We start from the raw sequence: 12,798 nt of genomic DNA, 5'->3' as shown, positions 1-12,798 counted from the left end.
TAAGACAATTTATTGGAAAAGTGCACAAATATATTATCATATTCGACATATACATTGAAATTGAGACATATAGAATGTGATATTTTGATTATATAAGCACTTCTGAGTTTACATTATTGTTCATTCACATATATGTGTGTGTATAAAATTTGATTAATTTTATTTTATGGTGTATCCTTGGTCGAAGAGGATTTTCAGTCTTTTTCAAAAGGGGAGGGGGGGAGAGGAGATTAGTTTATTCGAGAGTTTATGGTTTTTTCACAAGTGTGATTCGGTGTCCCCTTTTTTACCAACGGAATACAATGAATGGTTCTTTGCAAGATCGATTCTTTTTTTTTTCTTCTAATCATCGGTTTTATGTGATGGTTCATTTCATTAAACAAGTGCCGCTGCGACGCAGCGAGTCCCTGCATCAAGTTGAGCCTGTTTAGGAAGTGATCGAATGATTGGGTAGCGGCACCCAGAGTTTTGGACTTCACATCTGCAGGCTTTGGTGTCAATGTCTTCACAAGAAAGAGAATTCCATGTGGTAATCGCATCTATAATTTCCAGTTTTAATGAAGCCGATATTGATATATGGAGCGGTTATAAATCTGCTTGTTTGATAACTGGATTAGGGTTTGTTGAAGAGATCAAAATAGATCCACTGTCCTCTTATGATCTCAACAAGATTAAACCCCGAATATGGAATAAATACAAAAATTTTAACAGCAAACCTTGTGACTGACCTTTGGAATTTTACCATTCAGTCTCTGATCACTGAAAGGCAGATTGTGAACAACAATGATACGCCATACTCCAATTGTGCGACTCTCACCAAGTTTCTTTCCTTCTGCTTCTTGTTCCAACAATGTGATTTCATCCCAAAATGCTACATAGCACACCTGAATTTCATCCACTTAAATCAGAACTACTCTGATTTAATAGCAAATCAGAATAACTTGAGAGTTATAAATACAAACCTTTTTTAATGATGTTTGTAACATGCCAATAGGTTGGTAAAGATCATCTCCTCCACCAAATGTGCAGGTTGACACAACAGCTTTACAATTGTTCATAAATCTTTTATCTTCAAGATCAATATCAAAGCCTCCACGTTCACTATAGAAACCACAGTGTACAGTTGTTGTCTCCTGTACCTAAACAGAAAACCAGTCCACAAAATTTAAATACAAGTGTTGAGATTAGGCACCGCAAAAAAATTGTAAGTGTGTTTAGTTATGCATATGACAAACCATGTAACAGTTTAGAACATCAGACTCACAATCAGTTAAAGTGTCATGCATCCAGCCAAGCATACGGAACAAATTGTTCACGTAACATACTGTTGTATCAAAAGCAATATTTGGCCAAAGTTCAAACATTTGGGCCCCCACAAAAATCTCAGAAATATCTGGTATCTGGAGGCAGCTTATAACCTTGAAACTTTCGAACCAGAGAAAACCTTGGAAGCATCCCCACGTCTCACATCTCAAGAAAAAGAAAGGTTGGTTATACTCATTATTCAAAAATTTACTTGAATTTCTGATAAATATAATTTTTTATTTGGTTATACAAAAATAAAATGACAATTTATTATTTCAAGTGCCGCTTTATAAAAATTAAAGCGAAATATAATTATATATTTGTTAAAATATAAAATTAAAATTTATTAGTTGAAGTAAAGATGAAACAAAAGATTTTAAGCATAAGGTAGTTTCTCTAATTTGGATTCCAAAGAGTCAATGACAAATGACGCAAATTCCATGACAATCAAAGGCTCAATGACAAATTACGCGAATTCCATGACAATGAAAATGTGGTATGATAAAAAATCTTCCATTAAATTATCAAGTTTTCATATAGATAGACACAAAAGTATTAGGTTCCTCGAAGAAGAAAGTTGAGAAGGATACAGTAAACGAAAGTAGGAAACCGGTCAAATGAGAAATAGATCAAAAGAAAATTCAGTTCAACTACAATGCGTGATGGAGAAAAAAAGGTAAGTGACTACGTGTCGGCATGAAAACACCCCATTCCCTTAAACTAAAGACACATTTCAATTTCATGCAACGAAAGACACATTTCAATTTCATGCAGAGAAATGGCAAGACCCGGTTGAGTTTTGACGCAAAGAACAACCCGACGATCATTGCAAAGATGCTACTTCAGAAAACTGGAGTGTCGATAGCGACGGTGGATGGAAGCTTGTAATTTCCTAGATGCGGCTTGTTTCTTCTTTCTGTATATAGGTTTCCAAGTTGGTATGCATTTTCCATTTTCTGTTTCTACCTAAAATATGTCTCTGACTGCTAAATTTAATGTTTATTTTTTGCAGGCTATGCAGGGGATTCTTTTGCCTCGACCAACTGTCTGGTGTCCGGCGTTTCTGAAGAAAGACATCATGGTTCTGGGTATTCAACCAACAATCTTTTGTCTCTGTTTTTACTCCGGGTATTCAACCAGCAATTTCATGTCTCTGTTTTTATTCAGGGTATTCACCTAGCAATCTCCCGTCTCTGTTTTTATTTTTAGAAAAAAGATAATATAAATGAAAAACTAATTAGTAAGGAATCAAAACTTGAGAATATCTAAAATAGTAAAATAATAACAGATCTCTGAACATAATAAAATTTATAGATGAGCAATAAAATTGAAGTCAGAGAGGTGCAAACTGTCGACCTCAAGATTGGAAACATCTAAGCAATAAAATTGAGGCAAGTCTCAACTGGGCTAATGAGCGCGCCCTCTAAACAACCTAAAACAACACAACTAGCATCATACATGAAAAAATACTAAACTAGCACCATACCTGGAAAAACCTAGGGTTTTAGTACCAATTAAAGTAGTTGATCATGAAGCACAATACACATTAGAAAATTCAATTTGCTACAGGGATCTCTGGACGATTACCCAAGCCTACTGGAGGCAATTAAGTTGGTGGATGTAGTGATCTCCACAGTAGGCGCAGCGCAGGTAGCAGATCAGTATAGTATTATCAATGCTATCAAAGAGGTTGGCACTAAGGCTGCAAATTAAGTTCGCTGCAAATTAAAGCTGCAGAAAAATAATGGGTAAATGTAAATATACAGGTTTAAAAAACTATTTATCTCACCTTGTTCATTGTTTCTCACTGCAGGATTCTGATAATTGGTGCAACAGGTTCCATTGGTCGCTATAAAGGCTGCAAATTAAGTTCGCTGCAAATTAAGGCTGCAGAAAAATAATGGGAAAATGTAAATATACAGGTTTAAAAAACTATTTATCTCACCTTGTTCATTGTCTCTCACTGCATGTTGCAGAGAGCAGCAATCCAAAACCAAGTCATCCTTCGGGCCTTCGACAACAAGCTCTGCACATGAATAAAGCAGCATGGCGGTTTCGGCCCAAATGGGCCTCTGTAAACCTTCGACAGCTTTTGTAAAACGCTCAAACAAACTCAGTCGAGGCTCTGAGAGAAACCAGATACATGCAAACTTAAGCCACTGTAGAATGGGATGCATTAAATTGATTTACCTGAATGGCCGACGAGGCGGAGATATGGAGATCGTTGTCAATGGAGGAGAGATCCCGCCACAGCCGAGACAGTCTCAGAAATGGCCGACGAGGCGGAGATATGGAGATCGTTGTCAATGGAGGAGAGATCGTTGTCAATGGAGGAGAAGCAGAAGAAAATGGTGAGCAGCGGAATACTAGAAGGCACAATGAGCAAAATACCTGTTACATGCCCACAAAAAGCATAGATGTGGTGGCAGGCGTACATGTAACGGTGGCGCATGAGCTTGCAGGTGTACGGTGCTACATGAGGTGGCAAGCATACAGCGTGCTGTAGCAGGGTACATATGCTATTGTATTATAGCAGTGGTATTAATCTCTAACATTAAACGCTAGAAAATTAATGCTAGCATTACTTCATGCACGAGTGAACAACTTGTTGTAATTACCTGTACTCCTCCGATCTTTTTCCTAAGTTTTGAGCTGTATGCCTCGATTTGAGGCCAAATAAGATGGCGAAAGCATGAACTTTGGTTTATTAGAATAGTAAAATTACATGACCGTAAGAACTTTGGTTTAAAAGTGGCAGGGAACCGGTAAACTAATGCTAAGTCCGCTCCTAACGATTACTATAGTCCCTGCCGGATGCCAGATGGCAGGGACTAATAAGACTTGATACATTTGTACATCTGTTGCCGTGGGGTCAGCCCCATTCATCACTAGTGTACTATTTTAATTCTGCCTTTGTCTCGGGTTTACAGAAAATTCAATACTCACGATAATTATGGACTTCATGATGGATGAGGAGCTTTTGGACTTGTTGTAGCATTCAAAACCCCCCCATTTTTATACTTGGTTGTCAATAAATAATGGGGACCCTCTACTTTTTGTATTTTATCTTCTTTTAATAAAGTTTTTGACTTTAATAAATTTGGAACATGTTCGAATTTGTTATGAATTTTAATAAACTTGAAGTCCTTTCCTTATCGGACTTCACATATCGGAGTTACAATTTAAAACATGTTATGAGAAACCAAAGCTCTGATGGGCTTGACTCCCGAAATTAAAGCTATATCGGAAGAATTATATCGAAGTTCTATTATATCATAACCTTCTTTTAAAGATTGTTACGATAAGTCTCCTCTTCGATAAAGTTCCTCCCTGATCCTTTCTTTATTGAAAGAGTCATATAAAAGATTTGTGAGCTTTTACATAAAGTAATATTATAATCTCATGCCAGCCCCACAACTATTGTTTATTATATCGACTTATTTCATATGGGAAGTTCTATCATATTGCATCTCAAATATCTTATATATTCGATATCTTTTATCTCTTCCTTCGATATTTCCATCGAAACTCTTATATCAAAACTATTTCGTTGGAAGTATTTTATTAAAACCTAATTCTATTGACATAATTCTCTTGACATAATTCTACCGATACACCTCACGTTTTTTCCATTCGATATTCTTCATGACCATTGTTATATCAGAACCTTTTCATATCGAAAGTTTAGTTTATAGTAACTCTTCAATATAATGCTATGATATAATCCTCCAATGAGATGACATGGTAAGCCCACGTGATTCCTCACTTGTGCACTTAATGTTTGATTATGTGGATTTATGGTTCTCGAAATTCTAAATGCCTTAATTCTTTTCACCTCAATATTGTGAAGATTTGCTTAAAAGGAAAAGATTACTATTTTAAATTATATTGTTTGCACTAAGTCTTGGCTAAAGAGAGTACTTCATTGATCTATGTGTTTTATATACAAGCAAGCTCTAATCCCCGTAATAATGAAGAGACTTCGAAGGCAGGAAAGGGAAAGGAGAAAGCTATAGCACGACAACAATCTGTCGCTCTTTCACTAGAAAATATTGAAGAAAAGACTATTATGTCGGGACACTTTTCCGATACAGTATGTACTAAATAGTCTAGGCATTCTTCATGGGAAGCAATGTACAAATTCTTCGAAGATGAAGGATCAAGGGTTACTAATAGAATAATGACTGTTGATGGTTCTACCCCGGTTTCAAATACAACTTTCAGTGATGTAGCAAATTCTTTTCGACAAATAATTGCAGGCAGATTGAGACTTCTTCCCTATACCGATATGGTTTAGTGGGTCATAGATAATCTAAGTATTGTTGATAGGAATATTATTACAAACAAACACAGTGATTGGGTCTTTTTTTTTTGTAAGCTACGGTGTGACCATTTCTATTATATACAGCAAAATTAAAACTATAAAAACGCATGTGACCTCAACCCGCCCCGCAAGGAAATCGGGTCTGTTGGTCACGTATAAAAAATTGTCTGAAAAGGTTCACTTACATATCAAAAACCAAAACAGTATCTTAGATGCAATTGTCTCTTAATGACTAGTCTCAGATACCTGACAAAACTACCATACACATTGGCTCACTACTGCTTATTACAGAATTCAAAAATATTAACTGGGTAAAAGCTTCAGTCTACCATGATTTCATGCTTAATTTCCTCATCTCGCTTGGCCTTGGTCAGTTCCTTCAGCATGCCACGAATTTCCTCTATTTTGATGTCCTGCTTTCGTGTCATGATATGCAGACTGGTCATCTCTTTCTTCATATCCGGCAAACCTTGGGTTATCTCTGCCATCTCAACAACAAATTTCTCCATGGCTTTGGCAAGAAGATTATTCATCACCCAATATATGTGTAATGCTTGTTTGTATAGCGTTAATCGCCCTCTCGTGTTCCCAGGGTCCGGAAGCAGGGTATTCCACTCCTCCATTTCTGGATCGGAGGGTTCTTCCAACACTCTATTTTCTAGCACGTCAATTATCCGTCTGATGTCTTCGTTGGTTCCTTTGCCGTAGGCTCTCTCCGCTTCCTGCGCAGCCTGCCCAATGGAACGACGCCCCCTCTTCTGCTGATTCATGGCTGGAGTCTCCGTTTCGTGGTGGTCTTCCTGCCACGGTCTTCCTCGTCCCCTACGCCTCCTTCCTTTTCCTCTTTTTACCGGCCTACCTCTGTTATTGTTTCTGCTACTTTGCCCAACTTCGAAGGTCGCCTTCGCCCTACATTCCTCCTTCCCTATCTCCATTATCCTTTCTCCGGAGCTATCAGTATCCTCCGCTATCTGCTCTGCTCCCTCCGGGTGTTCCTTCCTTCTCCCTCCTTCACCTGCCTTTCCCTTCTTCCTCCTTCCGCCATATCGTTTTGACTTCGCCTAAGTCTCTGTTCCTCGTCTCGCTGCCAAACTGCTCTGTCCTTCGCCACCTTCCCAGGTTTCCAATTGTCTGTTATTCTTCCTGCATCAGATCTTATATGGATACCGCCACCTAGCTTCCGTTGCAGCAGATGATCGCCGCCGAACCTCTCACCTGTCGTTTCCATAATTCGCTCTGCTCCTCGTCTTGGTATGCGTACTGCTCCACCATCCGTCTCCGCTGCTCTATTAATGATAGCCTTGATGTGTGGCGTATGCAGGCCAACTTCCCATCCCATCACTGCCTTAGACTGGCCGTATTTCTCCACCCCGATCGGGGTACAGTGATTGGGTCTTTTACCAGTGAGGATTTAAGGAAATTGTATCATCTTCCTAAACCACAATGCAAATATGATAAGGAATATGTTGAGGCATTTCTTAAAGAGAATGGACATGCATTAGAGTCAACTAAAGGCTGGAGAAAGGACTAAAAAAACATAAAAGAGAATAAAGTGGTAAGTATGTTGTAGACTCTCTCGCTGGTCCTTATTCTCAAATTTTTGTTATGATGTGTAGGGTTCATGCACTCCCTAATGTACATAAGTTTCTTGATTAATGGGTACCTCTAATGAATAGAGCTTCAAAATGGTTTATATTTGATTGGGCCATTATACTTTCAGACAATTTAGCTACCCCCATTTTATCCTTTAGAAGTAAACGCAAAGTTTCTGAAAATATAATCCCTCATTTTTATATGAGTTCCTATATTATGGATTCTTTATGTTTTTTATGGATTTTTCATCTACGGGTTGGAAGTGAGCTCTGCAAGACCCAAATCCCATTCATTTTTATCATGATATTTTATGGGACTCAAAATATCATCAACATTTCTATCAGAACTGCCACAGGGTCATGCTACCAACCTATCAGATTATCTTTGATACAAAGGCTCCTCGGATGCCTTCAGATCCGAATCTGATCTTCTCCAAGTGGGAAATTGGTTTGGTGAAGAATCATTCACATATATCATGGTATACGGAAGTCTAGAAAACCCTCATGTTTTGCGATTGTTCATTCTAAATAAACTTCTGAGTATGGAGATAACCTACCAAACTGTGAGTAATGGTATTTCCAAAGTCCTCTAGGAATCCAACAAAAATATGTTGCCTTCCTTCCCAGCTCAATCTGTTATGTTTGCTTTAGATAATTATAAGCATGAACAAATTGAAATAAAGGCTATTCAAGATCTTGGTTTTCCTACTATACCTAACAGATAGTAGGATCCCCATCATGTGGTTACAAAGATCATAGTTGCATCAAGTATCACACAGTTTGTTCATGAGCCTGATAAATTTGATGATTTGTTTGAAAGGGATTTTTTTATTCATTGGAGGCACAAAGAGCAAAGAAACAATTGACCCTTGTAGAAATGAAACAATTTATGAAATACAGAGCCTCAAGGCTCGCGAAACTTCCTATGGATTCATTGCAGGTTCCTCAAGAGAAAATTGTTCATGATGATGCTAAAGTTATTGATTCTACATAGTCAGTTGATCCTTCTCAACCGAAATTAGCAGTTGCCTCTTCTTCTTCTTGGGTAGACAAACTTGTGCTTGATGCTAGGTTAGAAGAAATTTGGGAAGAGTACAATCAAGCTCTAAATTCCAAGGTTGATGAATTTCAAGCTATTAAGTGTGATCAACAAATAAAGGTTCACGACACCCTAGAGAATCCTGAACAAACTCCTAAAACAATGAAGGTTCTTGAGAAGCCTTTGGATGACAAGGATATAAAAATTATACCAACATTTCCTTATTCTGAAGTTGTTTTAAAGATTGAGGAGATTCCTCCACTGGACATTTTCTACAGCCCTCAACACAAAGTTGTAGTAAAGAAGGAGAGATAGAAGAGAAATCTTGACTAGTCCCAGGCATTAGTCTCTGGTGATGCATCTTTTGAAGTATTATGGAAAGGTTCCGCAACAACTCCTACAAAGGAATTGGGTAGGCTTACTCAATTCACAAGTTCTTATGCCTCAGCCACTCAGTGACAAAACTACAGAGGTACAACAATTGATTAAGGAAAAAGAGGAAAAGATTTCATTGTTAGAACAAATTATTGAAGCATAAAAGCAGAAGATAACGAAGCAATGGAAGTCACAGGTGACAAAGATTCAACACAAATTTGATTCTCTTAGAGTCCAGTATGATGTAGACACACAGAACATATATACATGGATTCAGGAGCTACAAAGAAGGATTGAACATCTAAATGTCAATCCAGAATTGACTAAATTCAAGAAAGAGGATACAGAGTTAAACACCCTTCTTTCTCAGGAGCAGATAGTCTTTTTCCAGAAATTGGCAATTATTCATGATCAATGTAGGACATCAGGCTCTCTCGTAGATCAACTATCAGATATAAAAAATTACTTTGAATATATAGAGGAGAAAATTTCTGGTTTCCTAACCTGGCAGGAGAGTGAGGAAGGAAGATCAACCAATCTTATTAAAATTGAAGAGGCCCATAAAGAGATTGTTTTCAGAGAATGGGAGATTCACATAAAGCGAGTATAAGCAAAAATTTACCAATATCGAGACATTTCAAACAATATTATTGATGCAATCAGTGATAATTTTGTCCAATCTAATCTCATTCCGAGTTGTCCCAAGGAAATTTTTCCCAATATCAAATTGATGACTAGGGCATGGGAGGAATGTTCCAAGAAAAGGGTCGAGGTTATTGATCAATTGACCAAGATTAACTTAGATAGTCATTGGCATTTCTTAGTAAAAACACACATTCAATGGCTAATGCTTCGATGCTTATCGAACACTACCACACATATGCTGAAAACATTGAGAGATGCCATCTTCACGAGTCAGATGCAGATTCAGCCACAATATCCACCTAAACTAAAGAATTTGATTTATATATATGAGTTGTAACAACGCATCGGAGGACAATCCTCGTCTCAAGCATAGGCAATTTTTTATAACTAATTCCAAATATGTTCCTTGTATTTACTTCTGTTTAAGATCGCTTGAAGTTGTTATTATATTTTCTATCTTTATCTTTTGTTAAGAAAATATAAATTCCCTCTCTCAAATAGAGACGAGGTTCTGAATTTTTGTAAGAGGAAGCTTAAGTTGCACTACTGTAATTAAGGTTTTTCTTAATATCAAGTTGAACCATTTCCTTTCTATGATGAGTAGATCCATGATGTATCAGGTACTATTACCCTTTAACTATTTATTTGCTTAGAGTAGAATGGAATTCTATTTTTGTTCACCATATATGTGTTAAAGCAATCTTTCATTATCACTATTCATGTGTCCGATTGAAATTACAAATTATATGTGAAGAATGAGATCTCAGTATATGTGGCGATTTAACCAACTAATTTAATTAACTATTTAATTAAATTATTTATCCTTCTTTGAATTAACTTTATAATTACATGATGATCAATATTGTTATGGTAATTGTGAAATATTTATAATCACATATACCATTAGCTTACCCGGGATAAAAACTAGTATATGAGTTTTTATTTTAGTTTCTAGTCATATTAGAGCATTATATCTTTATGTACTTCATTTCATATTACTCTGCAGAAAGAGAAATTGGTCCCATAATTCCAGTCGGAGCCATCATCCCAAACAGAAAAGGGTTTATTCTAAGGTCCCAACTGGGTGGTTCCGCCCAATGTTGATGTAATCATTTAAGACCATGAAACTTTTTGGCGCTAGAAGGAGGGCCATCAGACTATGAATGGCAAAAAAGTATCATCCTAAAAATAAAATTCATTCTAAGAGTCAATCCCCCTCAAAGTCTCCACCAACTTCAAGATCTCATTCTAAATATCCTAGTTCTAGATTTGAAGTTGCTGAACCAACCACTAAATCTCCTAGCTCACTTCCAAAACCAATCGGTCAAACTTCTACAAAATCACCTGTAGAATCTCTTGAAGTGAAAACTTTAATTCAGAGATTGGAAGGAATTTCAATTTCTGAAGAACAAACTGCTCACATCGATCTATCTGAAGGAAGTGTCACTTCATATCTTCAATTTTTTGGAGTTTTAACTAGATCTCGGAGTGAGAAGCTTGGAATTAAGCCTTTTGAATTTCCATTATCCTCTCATACGAAAAATAAACATACTCTAGATATTGAATCTTTAACTAGTGGAATTGTATCATCTTCCCCACCTCATAGTCCTTTTTTTTATCTTGTTTCTTCTCATTCTCCTTTGCCTTCTTCCTATCATCCTTTAACCACTTCTTCCATTCACATTCCTCTTCCATAGTCGACTAGTGCTATTGTAATCAATAGTACTACAAGGGAAACCTCTTCAATTGTCAAATCTCCCACAACCTCTTCATCAAGTACAACTTCTTCTGGTCCTAATACTCCAAGAATGGAAAACAGACCATGGAATAACCCAAGAGAAGTTGCAATGACACCACCTTTACATCCTCTTCCTAAACACCCAGAAATATGGTTACCTAAATATAATCTAGATGATGGTTTACCTGCAGAGGAACACCTTCATAATTTTATGTTGGCAATCAATCTCAATGGGGTTTCGGAAGAATATGTAGTTTGTAGACTATTCCCTTATACATTTGAAGGATCTATAGGGTCCTAGTATTTCTCTTTACCAGCTGGATCAATCACAAGTTGGGATACATTTGAAGAATAATTCTTGTTAAAATTTGGGGATGATCGAACAACAAATACCTTGATCAATGATTTAGCATACTCTAGCTTATTGGGATCAGCCGTGTGTGAATCGAACAGGTGTTGAAAGGTTCCAAATGAGAAAATCAAAGACTTTAATTCAAGATTCAACAAATTATTAAATAAAATCCCAGATACCTCCAGACCTGGCATTGATGTACAAATTGAATGGTATATCAGTGCCCTTCCTTCAAATATTGCGATGTTTGTAGATAGAGCTCAAAAAACAGTACTTCTAGATAACATGAAAGAAGCTTTATCTGTTGAGAAAAGAGTTCTAACTCTTGAAAAGAAGTCTGCCATCGAAGAAAGAAAACAGACCAAGAAAGTAACCTTCAAAGATGAGTCTAAGAAAAATGTTTCTAAATATCCTTTTGATTTGGAAGGATTATAGAAAGTGTTGAAAACAATGTCAAATGAGATGGTTGAAATTAAAAAACAAGTTGTTGAATCCTCAAGGAAATCCTATAGACCTTTTAAAAGGAATCAACCTTCACAATCTCAACCACCTGCTGAAATATCAAATGCAGAGTCTAATGATGATGAAGAAGAGGAAGAAGCATCTTCATCTGTCGATGAAGCACAAAAAGAAGAGATATTCAAAGCTCATGGCTTATGGTACTTTATCCTGACCACTTCGGATAATGAAGGGGAAGAAGAAGCTTTTCCAGTAAGTACTAGAAGCAAAGGACCGGTTGATACCACTTCATTAAGAAAAAATCAAAATCCTTCTACTCCTTCAACTAAAGAGAAAGGTATGACTAAAAAGACTCCTACTCAGTCTTATGATTCTTCTCCGAGTACTTTTAAGTCTCTGTATCCATCTACTTCATCATCTAAAACTTTGATAGTTTTAGATAGCATCAAATATAATATTGTAGAAGACATGAAAAAGACTAAAGCTAATATTTATTTATATGAGGTTAGTAAACCGAAACAACAATAAAACTTGTCACTTAATGAGTTGAATGTTGTTCCTACATCCCCATTACCTTCTACTGTTGTCACTTCAAAAGCCTCAAAAGGAAAACATAAACCCCCAAATGTTCCTATAGATAAAATTGATCCTTCCGATGCCATCTTGATTGGAGATAGATCTAATTCTCACACTCCTCCATTTTTGTTGACTTTTGAAATATTAAACAAAAACGTTCACAATTGTTTAGTAGATTCAGGTGCATCCTCCAATATCATGCCCTATTCAATATGTCTTAAATTGAATGTTACACCTCAAAAGTCTGTTGTGCAAATTGTCCAATTACATAGAGCACAAGTTAAAGTGTTAGGAGACATGAATGCTGTTTTAATCATACTATCTTCAAACCCAAAAGTTTGTCAAATAATTGATTTATGGCCTCATATTAAGAAGGGAATTGTCTGAGAAACT

At 36.6% G+C, this 12,798-nt stretch overlaps 1 protein-coding gene across 3 annotated transcripts; it reads right to left on the bottom strand.

Moving 5' to 3' along the window:
- Positions 1-489: 489 nt before the first annotated feature.
- Positions 490-4,088, bottom strand: LOC149178396 (putative hexosyltransferase MUCI70). 3 transcript variants are annotated; one of them, XR_016258850.1, is made up of 5 exons: positions 3,251-4,088; positions 3,095-3,163; positions 2,893-3,007; positions 963-1,139; positions 490-884 (listed from the first exon to the last, which is right to left on the bottom strand). XR_016258850.1 is itself a non-coding variant. In XM_089423649.1 (5 exons), exons 3-5 carry the CDS (start codon positions 3,101-3,103, stop codon positions 705-707), a joined length of 366 nt encoding a protein of 121 aa, XP_089279775.1. In that variant the 5' UTR covers positions 3,104-3,163; positions 3,251-3,331; positions 3,496-4,061; the 3' UTR covers positions 490-704. The 3 variants fall into 3 exon arrangements, 2 of the variants coding, with proteins under 2 accessions (XP_089279775.1, XP_089279776.1); XM_089423649.1 differs by lacking the exon at positions 2,893-3,007 and having other exon boundaries at positions 3,251-3,331; positions 3,496-4,061; XM_089423650.1 differs by lacking the exons at positions 490-884; positions 963-1,139 and having other exon boundaries at positions 2,889-3,007.
- Positions 4,089-12,798: the final 8,710 nt, after the last annotated feature.

This window comes from Pinus tabuliformis, chromosome 4_1, assembly GCF_031772625.1.
Source record: "Pinus tabuliformis cultivar Carrire ecotype Pingquan chromosome 4_1, CPIR1, whole genome shotgun sequence".
NCBI lineage: Eukaryota > Viridiplantae > Streptophyta > Pinopsida > Pinales > Pinaceae > Pinus > Pinus tabuliformis.
The sequence above is the reverse complement of the archived record's forward strand: the minus strand, read 5'-3'. Positions and strand labels throughout refer to the sequence as shown.

Coding starts and splice junctions, on each gene's coding strand:
- LOC149178396 (XM_089423649.1), bottom strand. Junction 885..962: donor TACAAACATCATTAAAAAAG/GTTTGTATTTAT, acceptor GATGAAATTCAG/GTGTGCTATGTAGCATTTTG.